The sequence below is a fragment of the Triticum urartu genome, chromosome 1A, assembly GCF_056163025.1.
Source record: "Triticum urartu cultivar PI428250 chromosome 1A, HENAU_Tu73, whole genome shotgun sequence".
NCBI lineage: Eukaryota > Viridiplantae > Streptophyta > Magnoliopsida > Poales > Poaceae > Triticum > Triticum urartu.
In genome coordinates, this window is record NC_141873.1 from 318,223,331 (window position 1) to 318,236,422 (window position 13,092).

Consider the following 13,092-nt stretch of genomic DNA (forward strand, 5'->3'; position numbering starts at 1 on the left):
TAGCTGCCAGGAGGTGCTGCGGCAGCCCGAGACGAGAAAGATGACGTCGCCGACCTAAAATCACTGCACCAAATCAAGAAGATGGAGGACTAGCAATGGCCAGGAGGTGCTGCGCCAGCGCTCGCACGGAGGGACCGTTTCCTGCCTTTTCTACGACCTCGCCCAAGCACTGCTGACAAAACAACCTCCAGGTCGGCAAAACCAGTGTCCCAAACCACTTACCAGGGGCTTTTGTCTGGTTTTTGAAAGTAAGCCATTTTAGAGTTCAGGGGGGTGATGTGGCCGAAACCTGAAAGTTTAGGAGGGTATATACATTTAACTCCAAGGAAACACACAGAGAGTCAGAGACCGGCCAAGAAAACGGGGGAACCTTCCAAAAGGTTCCCAAAACGGGTGAGGCCTTTCAAATGGTTTTCTCAACTCTTAAATTTCATGGAGGACCAAAACACAATTTAAAGTTCAAGCGTTGTACTCAAACAGCACAGCCACCATTGCACCAATACACAGTACATTAGCAGTAAGCAGGCTAGGCAACCACTAGCAGCAAATCACCAAGACACAGCAGCAACCAGCAAGCTCACGGTCGGTAGCCCAGCACCCAGCAGCAGCAAGTCACTTCCATACGGACCACACACCAAGTAGACTAGCACCTCGCATCAGCTACCAACGAAGCCACAAGCCAAGAATCTTACGAAGGAAGAGCAGCAATCAACCAAGCCATAGTCAGTACTGCCAAAGAAGAAACACACAACATGAGTAGGGTAACATACATTGAATGATTCCTGCAATTCATTGACACAATCAGAGTGCATCACAGGTGATGGTTGTTAAAGAAACACATTCGTTAAATCCAAAGTAATCAAAAGAAGTCCATCCTATCAAAACAACATAAGCAGAACAAACATTAACCACAGCAACTGGCAAATTCTTACCTTGTTCCTAACGGGCACTCGATGACAAATAAGCTGACTGAACATATCTATTATGTTTCTGGTACAATGGGAGAGAGATGCATATTTTTTTGTGATATGTGGTCCTAAGCTATTAGCAAACAGAACATGACAGAAAAGGCACAAGGCAATAAATCCTAAATCCGCATTGGATATTAATAATTCTTACCGTGCCATCTGAATATTTTGCAGGCTACTGCCCCTAGCAGTGACCAAATATCTGATTCTCCCGTGGAGAGCAGGTCCATACTGAAAGCTTCATATCCCACTCTGCAGCTAAAGAGGCAGCCAAAGAGGTAGGATAGTCAATCACTGTAACAGCTTCAGTTGACAAGTTAACGGCGAGAACCCTCGAATGGCAGCCCATGAGACAACAATCTTGGACGTAAATGGTGTTGGGCTGCCTGCCGGCGTGACGTTCAACTGCTGGCAGCACAATGGCCTGGTTCGGGCCAAGGAAAACTGAATGTGGACCCAACGACTCCGAAGGGATGAGGCGGTAACTGTTCTCATCATTGACCAGCTCAAAGAGGCGGACACGCACTGGTGTATCTCCTTCTTGAACTGTACCAGCATATTTATCAAAGAGAAGGCAGAGGTACAACCTCCCCTCGCAGACAAAGATGTGCCTGTGGTTTTCCTCCCATGGTACCAGAGAGTTGTGTACTGGTGGTATTTGAACCATAATCAATGCCTCCAAGTCTTGAACTGGCCTGCCAACCTCATCAAGCACAATGAATCCCTGCTCTACAACGACGCCCATGAGCACATTGGGTAAGAAGGCAACAGATGATGCCCCAAAGGGCTCATACCCGATGCACGGGAACCACTAATTCCCAGCTTCAATGTCATTCCAATCGATAGCATCATTCAAAAGATGGGGCTGATCAATCTGATGAACCCATGAAATCACAAGGTGATCATGGAGAGCAGCAGCTCTAAAGAAAATACCCCTCGGTATCATTTCCGCTGCATAGGGTGGAAGCGGCATCCTTTCACCACAATGAATGCAGTGTAAGAATATTATTCTCTCATATGGTTCACCATGTACCATCGCAATCAAACCTTGAGCAGAACCCCAACAAGCTGTCCCTACCGGCGGAAGGATGGGATCAAAGGACCTCGCAAGCATTGGTACCATGGCAGCAGCAGCAGCTGGAGCCTCCGGAAGCTGAAGAAGATGAACTTGATCAAGGTGTGTAGGGTTTGCACAGGAGATGACAAGATAAGGCCCCAGTCTACTTTCAAGAAAGTTTCTCCATGCCTTGCAAACCAGCCGCATCCTCTCTAGCTGGTAGGGGGGCCTAACAAGGTCAGCAATAACCAACAGGATATCATTAGGTACATCCAATATGGATGAGGGCACTAATGGGGATGCCAATTGAATCAGCCTGCACATGTAATCATCTGTAGATAAGGCACCAACTTGCGTCCAAAATTGAGCATCTTGACATGCCTCCTTCTGTAGCACCTCCTCAGTCTGAACAAGCAAGTCTTCACTGACCCTATTCAAATCCCTAAGCTGCATTTCGGCTTCCAGGCCAGAAGGACTACCCCTTATCTGTACAGCCTCACCACCTGCTTTCAGATCTACAGATAAGCTGACATTGCCTTCCAGTGATGGAAGAACACCAGATGGATCCATTTCCTTTAGCCTAACTCCAGAGATCTCACTAGACTGCTGGAGCTTCTCTGCATCGCACATGCTGCCTTCAGGCACAAGTGGTGAAAACGGCCTCTGTTCGCTAGCACCTAGAGCTACAGCCAGAGAAGTGGATTTGACAAGACAAGCTGCAGGGAGAGCTCCCAAAGAACCCACATCTGGAATCTGCAACAGATTCATACTATTGTTCTCCTTCATGGCCCTCTCCAAGTTGGTTTTCATGTTACTCTCCAGCTTATACACAGAATGCAAAAGTGGGGCAGCAACTCCCTTAGCTGTTTTCTTGGCATCAGCCAAGGCGTTCATTCCAATCTGTAGGCGCACAATTTCTTCAGAAATTTCCTCTGCCTGATGCAGATCCAGTGAACACCTATAGCATGCATCTGCATGGAATTGAGCAGCCTTCATCTGGATATGAGAAATCCATGTCTTGTCAAAGTGCTGACTAAGAGGAGGTGCACATAGAGCTCGGTAAGCTTCTTCATAGAATATGCCCACCTGAAAACACAATAACCAAATGAAGCAGATGACACATTTGACCTCGAAGTCACACGATTGCTAAGAAATGTAATTAATGAACAAATGCATTTAGCTAACTGTAAAAGCAGCAATCATGTCAGTTTAGCAAAATAAGCAAATCTAGCAGGACTAATCGCTACTGCAAATATGAGGCAGAGGATAACTAAATTTCTTAATCACCATACAAGTTATCAGGTTCATCATAATATCACAATAAACATACTACGTTGACTTGGTGTTCAGCATAGCAACACCCAATATTTTTAAATTTTAACACTTCATTAGACAAATTCCCCAAAATACAGCATGCTATTTCAAATTCACTTATAGCTTATGGTGTCCTGTGCAAGAACTATTCAGAATAATTGAAACATATAACATTTCACATTTCTACAGTAAACAATAACACATCACAAGACCATGTGCTATATAATTTCACAATGTGCAAGTCATATCATGAGTTTCAGAGGAAGGTAGATCGTTCTTTCACAGTTTCAGTCACATAAATAATTTGTGATTCATATCATGAGTTTGAAAGAAAATAGATAATTGTTTCTGCCCTTTCAATCATTGCTGGCAATCACGTTGAAAGAACAATTCCTAAACTACAACATCAACACTTGCAAATTACCTAAACTACAGAGTGCTTTTCAGATTCACTTATGGCTGGTAATCACGCTGTCATCATGCAGAAGAGTGCAAAACAACCTAAACTCCCTATCATGCTATTTCTAATTAGACACATGAATAAAGTGAGACAATTAATGAGACACAAGTAGCTACGTACCTGGCGGGCCACCTTGGAGCATAGCTCGGGCGGTTTCCCCCCAGCTATGAACTTCTCCAGCAAGCACTCTTGCGCCTGCCCCAGCATGAGCTTCTCCAACATGCCCGTGCACTCGGGCGTCACATCGACGGTGATGGCCCCGGCGGCGACGGCCTTAGCAGCGAGCCCACTCTCCGCGAACGCTCCCGCGGCGCTCTCGAACGCGCCGCACGCGCTCTTGATCCCGATGTCGGTGTTGAGATCTGCAGCGAGCGCGATCTGCGAGTAGACGGCGCCGAGGTTGAAGAGCACGGCGGCCCTCTCGAGATGAACAGAGTGCAGGCACACCTTCTGGTTCATGTTGAAGGCGTCGTGCCAGGTGAAGGAGAAGGTCCGGACGTGCTCGCGGTCGGGGGAGATGAGGAAGCGAGATGCCACGACGGCGAGCGCGCGGGCGTACGCCAGGAGCGCGTCGCGGCGCTGGTCGAGGGAGAGCGGGCCCGGGAGGGAGGGGCTCTCGACCGCTGCGGCGCGGAGGTCGCGCACGGCGCGGAGGTCGTCGTCGGCGGTGGCCGCGTCGCGCTCCGCGTGGGCACGTAAAGGTCGACGACGGCGGTGGCCTTCTCGTGGATCGACAGCAAGGTCGCCATGGCGTGTGTGTGTGTGTGTGTGTGTGTGTGTGTGTTTGCGCGTGGGTATTTTGTTTGAGCTCTGTGTGAGGGGAGGGCCGGAGGGGAAAGGGGCGTGGGGACTGGGGCGGCGCTAGCGGGCGTGCAGGCGGACGCTGCTGGTTGCAGGCGTGGCCAAATGGGCCGGGCAGGCACGGTAGGCTTAGTACACGGGGCGTGCCGGGCCGTCACACGTGCTGATGGCACTATTAATAATAGTGCCGGGCCGATGGCACTATTATTAAACGGGCCGGCCCATCGGCACGTTTAGCCATCAGCTCACCTATTATTCAGCCTATTGGTGCTTCTGGGAACTTTTTAACACTGAATTTTGTCTTTTTAACTCTGGACCACCGGCATCTATGGTGGATGATGTAACGGTTATTTGATCTAATAAAGAGGCCGAAGTTTCAAAAAAAAAACTATGGACCATCAATGTTAAAAGAAAAAACTCCGGACCATCGGCAGGAAATCCGTTGATGTTCTTGGGAACGCGCGCTCCTGCCACCAGAAAAAATATTTCAAAGTGTGAAAAGGTTCCAAACAAAAATTCAGCAATACATCTCGACATTATATGTGTGTACGTCAAGTTTTGGAGAAAACCGACATTTTTTTTGGCTTGTGTAAAAAGACAAAATGATGTCTTGTGAAAAGCATCTTTTAACACCGGATTTTGTCTTTTTACACATGACACATAACTTGTCGGTTTTTCGCGAAACGACTTTGTGAGTATGTACAATATCGAGATGTACCTGCTAAATTTTTGTTTGGAATATTTTGGCATTTCAAAATATGTTTAAAAGTTAACGGAGATATATTTTTAGACCCCGCTTCGGGTCAAAGTTACCATGGCGTTTGTGCATGAGTTATCAGCTCTGTTGTGCGTATGTTACCATGCTATTTATAACAAATTTGTCGTGGGTACGTTTTGAACATCTTTTTTGCCCCGGTCAAAAGTTATCATGGTGTTCGCGCGTAAGTCAAGTCTGTGATTCGATATTACCATGTTATTTATATGAAAGTTACAGGGGCACGTATTCTACAATTTTTTCTCCCGAGTTAAAAAGTTATGACGGTGTTTGTACCTGAGTTATTAGGTCTATAGTGCATATATTACCAACCTATTATTAAGGGTATGTTTTCAGCAACCCTCCCCTTCTTCAAAACTTACCATGGTGCCTATACATAGTTCATCAGAAACAGCGGTGGGTATATTAACATGCTATTTACAAGATGTTACCAGAGAATTTATTGGTGAACAACTCGTCCTTCGGTCAAAAGTTACCATGGTGTTTATATATAATTTATCATCAAAAGTGATGGGTATATTACCATGCTATTTACAAAGAAATTATTGTTGTATGTTTTCAACATCTTTTTCCCCTAGGTCAAAAAGTGTTGGGGAACGTAGTAATTTCAAAATAATTCCTACGCACACGCAAGATCATGTGATGCATAGCAACGAGAGGGGAGAGTATTGTCTACGTACCCAACGCAGACCGACTGCGGAAGCGCTGACACGACGTAGAGGAAATAGTCGTACGTCTTCACGATCCAACCGATCAAGCACCGAAACTACGGCACCTCCGAGTTCGAGCACACGTTCAGCTCGATGACGATCCCCGGACTCCGATCTAGCAAAGTGTCGGGGAAGAGTTCCGTCAGCACGACGGCGTGGTGACGATCTTGATGAACTACAGCAGCAGGGCTTCGCATAAACTCCGCTACAGTATTATCGAGGAATATGGTGGCAGGGGGCACCGCACACGGCTAAGGAATAGATCACGTGGATCAACTTGTGTGTTCTAGGGTGCCTCTACCTCAGTATATAAAGGAGCCAAGGGGGGAGGCTGGCCGGCCACAAGGGGTGCGCCAGGAGAGTCCTACTCCCTCCGGGAGTAGGATTCCCCCCCCCCCCCAATCCTATTCCAACTAGGATTCCCAAGGGGGGAAAGAGAGAGGGGATTCCTAATAGGACTAGGGGAGGGGGGAGGTGCGCAGCCACCTTGGGCTGCCCCTTTCTCCTTTCCACTAAGGCCCATGAAGGCCCATATGGCTCCCGGGGGGTTCCGGTAACCTCCCGGTAACCCGGTAAAATCCCGATTTCACCCGGAACACTTCCGATATCCAAATATAGGCTTCCAATATATCAATCTTTACGTCTCGACCATTTCGAGACTCCTCGTCATGTCCGTGATCACATCCGGGACTCCGAACAACCTTCGGTACATCAAAATGCATAAACTCATAATATAACTGTCATCGTAACCTTAAGCGTGCGGACCCTACGGGTTCGAGAACAATGTAGACATGACCGAGACACGTCTCCGGTCAATAACCAATAGCGGGACCTGGATGCCCATATTGGCTCCTACATATTCTACGAAGATCTTTATCGGTCAGATCGCATAACAACATACGTTGTTCCCTTTGTCATCGGTATGTTACTTGCCCGAGATTCGATCGTCGGTATCCAATACCTAGTTCAATCTCGTTACCGGCAAGTCTCTTTACTCGTTCCGTAATACATCATCTCACAACTAACATCTTAGTTGCAATGCTTGCAAGGCTTATGTGATGTGCATTACCGAGAGGGCCCAGAGATACCTCTCCGACAATCGGAGTGACAAATCCTAATCTCGAAATACGCCAACCCAACATCTACCTTTGGAGACACCTGTAATGCTCCTTTATAATCACCCAGTTACGTTGTGACGTTTGATAGCACACAAAGTGTTCCTCCGGCAAACGGGAGTTGCATAATCTCATAGTCATAGGAACATGTATAAGTCATGAAGAAAGCAATAGCAACATACTAAACGATCGGGTGCTAAGCTAATGGAATGGGTCATGTCAATCAGATCATTCAAATAATGATGTGACCTCGTTAATCAAATAACAACTCTTTGTCTATGGTTAGGAAACATAACCATCTTTGATTAACGAGCTAGTCAAGTAGAGGCATACTAGTGACATTCTGTTTGTCTATGTATTCACACATGTATTATGTTTCCGGTTAATACAATTCTAGCATGAATAATAAACATTTATCATGAAATAAGGAAATAAATAATAACTTTATTATTGCCTCTAGGGCATATTTCCTTCAAAAAGTTACCGCACTTTTTGTACCTAAGTTATCAGGTATAGGAACCTAAGTTCATAGCAATGGCAATCATAGATTTGGTTGCTGACTATACTATGCCGAGTGATGCAAAGGCAACGATTAAGCGACATGGCTGGAAAAAGACCAAGGAGCAACTATGTGAAGCTAAATTAGGATGGGGCTTTTGACTCAGACTTACTCAAAGGCTCGTATGGCGCTGTCATCAGAGACTCGAATGGCGGATTCGTCGCGGCAGGAAACGGGAAATTGATTGGTGTGAAGATGCGCTTATGATCAAGGCACTAGCCTTACAATTTGGTCTCAATTTGGCAGCTACAGTCGAGTGTAATCGCAGAGGTGAACTTCGACAACATCAAGGTGATACAGACAATGAAGAACGGAGGTCGCTCTTTCGGTCTATCAATGATAGTTTTGATGATATATATCACCTTGCGTGTGATTTCTCGCGTATTATTTTTTAGCAATGCTCCTAGAGAGACTAATTGTACTACCCTTGATTTAGCCAAATTAGCTAAAAATAAGGTATATGTGGGATGGATGGAAGATCCATCAGATTGTTGATACTCATACTAGGATGATCACCTTGCAATAAAGAATATTCCCACGTAAAAAAAATCCGTTGTCTAGAAAACACATGATACAACAAATCGCATCTTCATATTTTTCATTAAACTTTTCCATCGCTATCATTCAAGGCGGATTGCACAGCCTGACTAACGGCTAGTGCAATCCTTAGAGCATCTACAATCGGAGTTGCCTAATCCAAGTCCCTATACGCCCGGACAAGCCTGCGGACAGCGTCGGGCGGGTCCTTATTTGCCGTCGGCCCTCTTGTACAACCACACTGTGAAACTCATATCCATGTAAATTCATGCACGTCCAATTCAACAATTCGACCATACAAAATAAACAATAATTCAACATTTTATTACATGCCAAAAGAAATCAACAATTCATACATAAATAGACGATACACAAATGAATTAAAGACCTCAAATTTTGCGCTAGTTGGTCCTCTTCTTCATCTTCATCACCCACTTGGCTTCATCATCCAAGAGGCTAGTGTCCTGCAATATAATCCTCGGCCCATCCATCTCTCCCGCAAGCCTCAACACCTCTCTCTCTCTCTCAAGCCTCACTTCTCTGTCTCTCTCTCCCTCCCTCCCTCCCTCCCTCCCTCTCTCTCTCCCGCAAGCCTCAACCTCTCTCTCTCAAGCCTCACTTCTCTGTCTCTGTCTCCCTCTCCCTCCCTCCCTCTCTCTCTCTCTCTCTCTCACACACACACACACAATTCCATCCAATGTCGTCGTCTTTAAAGCTCCCATTTTGCAATATTCTCTTACCTCTCCAATTCTATTTTGTCCTTCTTCATGTTCAACCTCACTTGGTCGAACTCCATCCTCTCCCTTTGCACGTTTACAAAGAGCCTGTACTTCTCCACCTTCGCCTCCTTCAAACATTTCGCTTGTCACACCATCACGCGTGATCCTGTCCTTATCCCACTTGTTTCCCATCACTCGTCGGTTCCTCTTTAGCACGGTGGCGGCCTCACCATTTTTTTGTTCTTCGTCATCCCATCCAATTAATTGATTGGAGCTAGACCCATAGGGTTTTTTTCATCTTCGTATCACTTTCAATGTCCTCAAGGACGGTTTGCCACTTAGGTTTCTCATTCAATTTTATCCAGCAATTGGGCAAATTGAATGGCTTATTCTCGACTTGATGGTACAAAGCCCATTGTGCAAGATCATCGGGCTGTATTTCAGAAGATTGTCGGACGTTCTTTTTCACAGATGTTCACAATACAACTGGAACAAAGAAAGTCACCCACAGTACAGAAGCCTTGGGCATTCCATTTCATCAACTTTACTGGAACAATCTTATTACAAGGGACGGCAAAGCTAACGCCTGCTGTGACACCGTCATCTTCCAGGAACTTTAGAATCGCTACCTCCAGCATGTCGACGTGCGCAGCAGCCAACAAAGTACACGAATGACTGGCCGAAAACAAACCCATACAAATATAAGAAAGTCAAGATAGCAGATAGAGATGGATCAATTTATTGCTGACAACGAGTATATGAGCTATATTTCAGGGAACTTTAAGCTTACCAAAATGACAAACAATATCACATTGAATATGGCAACCACCCGCCACTCTGTCTTCATGTATTGTGCAACCCCAGCTCTGGAAGCAAAAGTTTCACATAAGCACGAACATTCTAGTAAGGTTACGTATTTTGAAGGTGGGATAGGAGACGGGATAGCTTACTTGCAAGAATTACAGTCATAGCACCTGAGGGACCGATCATTTTTGTACAGTTTGCAGTCGACGTTTGTGCTCACCGGATGGTAGCTCAGATCAAAATTGGAAGCATTCAAAGCTGGATATCCACACCTGACAATGTTCAGAAAAATACGATAACCATGTTAAACTCTGATGAGAGCAACTGCACGTTCAAAATACACTGGAAGATAACAGGGGACATACTCCGCTGGTGGGCGGCAACAGCCAGACTCAATGGGAGTCAAATCAGCGAGCTTGTATTGTTTTAGAGTCTGCATGAAATCAAACGGTATTACTAAGATCGCCCCAAAAGGAATGGTCACACACGGAGAAAGGACATCGCATCAGATAAAATAGGATGCGCAGAAAAGGAGAATAGACCTTATATCTTTTTGACAAGCTATTGCAATCATCCGACTTCACAAGGCAACTTCTCAGATGAGTCCATTTATCAGTGTCATTGAGCTTGATTTAAAATAAACAAATCGAGTTATACCAGCATATTGTGAATTATCTGCACTAATGAAAGAAACTTTCCAAACAAAGAGTTGGGGCATGCCTGTTTGACGAACCAAGAACTGTAGTCCTGAAGACGATACTCTTTATAGCTGTATAGAACATGAGAAATGACACCACAGAACCATATGCATGCAATGTGTTCCATTACAGAAAGAAATTTCATTCACAGTTCATGTAATGGCGATCAGGCAGTACCAAACCGTTTCCGACTGTGCATATATCAACAAAACTGCATCGCAGCCACATAGTGCAACTTTTAGGACAAATAGTGATATATTACTTCGACTTATCAAATCGGCATTTCAATCGTCCTCTATTCCTAAATAGTTTTCACCCACTACCTATTTTTTTCCTAAGCATGCAAGGATGCCACATCAGCGGGTAATGCATGTTTGTCATGTCATGACCTGCCATCTCATGCATGTGGTGTGGAGAATCGATTAGAGTTGGCCCTACATATTGATTATTGGTATTTGGATTAAAAAGTGAAAAGAGGAAGTGGATAAGGCGTGACATGCAATAGATACTGAACTCATCTTTAACACAATTTATGTTTGCGGTGCAGTAACAATATTTCATAGCTACTCCCTCCGTTCCGAATTACTTGTCTTAGATTTGTCTAGATACGGAGGTATCTAGCACTAAAATGAGTCTAGATACATCCGTATCTAGACAAATCCAAGACAAGTAATTCGGAACGGAGGAAGTACATGTCTTTGAGCTTTTCCTGCAGCAAACGAGTGGGGAATCATCTAGTTGTATAAACATTAGTGACATATAGTCACATACCTGGACCCAGGGACAGCATGACCAGTTCCAGTATTTGTAATGATAAACCTGAAGAAGTACATGGCAAGGTGTGTTAACACAACTTGCAACCACTAAAGTCAGTTATGAAGTCAATTGATGATTAACCACTGAACTTGCACCAGGATTTAATTCCATCAACCAATCAGTGCACACCGCAGCTAATTTTCAAATAAAAAGTACACAATGATTGCCACCAACTGGAAAGGTTGTGCTAGTGCTATCCCAAATGAATCACAGGAACTTACGCAAGCACTGTGAAGACCATGATTGCCACCAGGACCACGAACAGCATTATTAGATACTAGATACCCACATGTCAAGGCGACAAATAACCCCAAGGATATCAAGAGAGCAGACAACATCAGCAGCACCAACCAGCACTCATGCCGCCGTAAGTTTAATAGTTTATGCATCAGATGCCACAAAAAGGATACTGTCCAAAGCAAGCAGGAAATGTTCTTCCAAGCACCCACGAATCCCGCCAGCGACCTGCGGCATCGGCACTGAACCATGTCAATTCGGAGCATGAGTACTAACGTGGTGGGAATAATAGATAAAATTCCATGGACGCATACATGAGAAAAATGACTCCTCCAAGACCCATGACAGGGATCGTCAGTGACCGTCGGCACTCGTCATTGTGGGTGCTCATCCAGAACCCAAAACCCACCACAAGTATCGCCAGTATCTGTTCAACAAAGAGCATGAGGAGCATCATGATGTGCGGATCCCTAGCTGCATGCCTTGGCATTAAATTGTAAACAAAGAATTCCAAACGAAAGATGCCAAGAATGGTGAAGAAGCGATAAATACATGCACTCGGATAACTGGATAACGATGCGGCACAGCTCAAGCTCAACAGAGGGGCACCGCTGAGCAAAGAGACCAGATGGAACAGGAACAAATCAAATCAAGAACTGGCGAATCCATCTAGTAGTATCTAATAGTGCTCTTCACTGAAAACTTCAAGACGGGTCGGCCATCGGGAAGCAGCTAGGAAAAGGGGGGCGAGGAGAGGAAGGGAAGCTGACTGACCATGGTGAGGAAGTTGATCCACCTGATGACGAAGGTGCTGGTGCTGCTGCCGCCCATCCCGAATCAGCTGCGGACGACGCTGGCCTCCCGCCCCCGTCAGTCGATTCCGCGCGGAGCAGAGACGGACCGTCGAGTCGAGATCTGGGAGCACGCCGCCGGAGACGGCGAGGCTGGGGTCCCGGCGGCGCGGCACCTAGGTAGGTGTCAGCGTGGGAGTGGGAGTGGGAGTGGGAGTGTGTGTTGTTGATTTGTGTGGGCTTGAAGACAGCGGTCGCAGTTAAGCTTGGCACGGGCAGGTGTGGGGCCGACTGGTCAGAGGGACAGATTGATTATCAACAGTGGGCCGGCGAGGGCGGACTCGACGCCGGTTTGCTTCGCGTTCGGTGGTGAGGCCGATGAGGGGGAGAAGGGGTCTTTTCGGTCGGGTTTGAATAGCAGCCGCGGCACTTTTTGCAGTTTGGTCCTATTTTCGCGAGCTCCGTCGGGGTTTGGGGCGGTAGGGTACAACTCAACATTGGATGCTCTTCATCGAAAGAGAACCAAAACTGGGAACAGCTCCCAAATTTATGGTAAAAATCAGGAAAAGAATATGGGAATATCCTAACTTAAACATGCATGCGTGCAATCGTGATATGTGTAGTTTACATCTGAGTTTGTTTTCTATTCTCAGGGTGTAGAATGAGTTCGGATTTAAATTGCAGTGCTTGTTGTTTTTTTCAAAAAACCGAACGCCAGGAATGTAACACAT

The 13,092-nt window shown here is 45.8% G+C and overlaps 2 protein-coding genes across 2 annotated transcripts; both read right to left on the bottom strand.

Annotated features, from left to right (window-relative positions):
• Window positions 1-394: 394 nt before the first annotated feature.
• Window positions 395-9,207, bottom strand: LOC125528987 (vacuolar-sorting protein BRO1-like). The gene is made up of 4 exons (XM_087538506.1): window positions 9,037-9,207; window positions 3,920-4,660; window positions 1,120-3,111; window positions 395-729 (listed from the first exon to the last, which is right to left on the bottom strand). The coding sequence occupies exons 1-3, from the start codon at window positions 9,205-9,207 to the stop codon at window positions 1,780-1,782; spliced, it is 2,244 nt and encodes a 747-aa protein (XP_087394632.1). The 3' UTR covers window positions 395-729; window positions 1,120-1,779.
• A 205-nt stretch (window positions 9,208-9,412) lies between these two features.
• TET10 (tetraspanin10) lies at window positions 9,413-12,759 on the bottom strand. The gene is made up of 11 exons (XM_048674168.2): window positions 12,345-12,759; window positions 11,885-11,997; window positions 11,744-11,798; window positions 11,555-11,610; window positions 11,289-11,336; window positions 10,540-10,588; window positions 10,362-10,445; window positions 10,185-10,252; window positions 9,966-10,091; window positions 9,806-9,881; window positions 9,413-9,690 (listed from the first exon to the last, which is right to left on the bottom strand). The coding sequence occupies exons 1-11, from the start codon at window positions 12,399-12,401 to the stop codon at window positions 9,616-9,618; spliced, it is 807 nt and encodes a 268-aa protein (XP_048530125.1). The 5' UTR covers window positions 12,402-12,759; the 3' UTR covers window positions 9,413-9,615.
• Between the last annotated feature and the right edge of the window lie 333 nt (window positions 12,760-13,092).

Coding starts and splice junctions, on each gene's coding strand:
- LOC125528987 (XM_087538506.1), bottom strand. CDS start 9,207: ATGGGAAACAAGTGGGATAAGGACAGGATCACGCGTGATGGTGTGACA. Junction 4,661..9,036: donor GACAAAATAGAATTGGAGAG/GTAAGAGAATAT, acceptor CACGCCCGCTAG/CGCCGCCCCAGTCCCCACGC. Junction 3,112..3,919: donor GCTCCAAGGTGGCCCGCCAG/GTACGTAGCTAC, acceptor TTGTGTTTTCAG/GTGGGCATATTCTATGAAGA.
- TET10 (XM_048674168.2), bottom strand. CDS start 12,401: ATGGGCGGCAGCAGCACCAGCACCTTCGTCATCAGGTGGATCAACTTC. Junction 11,611..11,743: donor TTTCCTGCTTGCTTTGGACA/GTATCCTTTTTG, acceptor GTGGGTATCTAG/TATCTAATAATGCTGTTCGT. Junction 9,691..9,805: donor TGATATTGTTTGTCATTTTG/GTAAGCTTAAAG, acceptor GTTTTCGGCCAG/TCATTCGTGTACTTTGTTGG.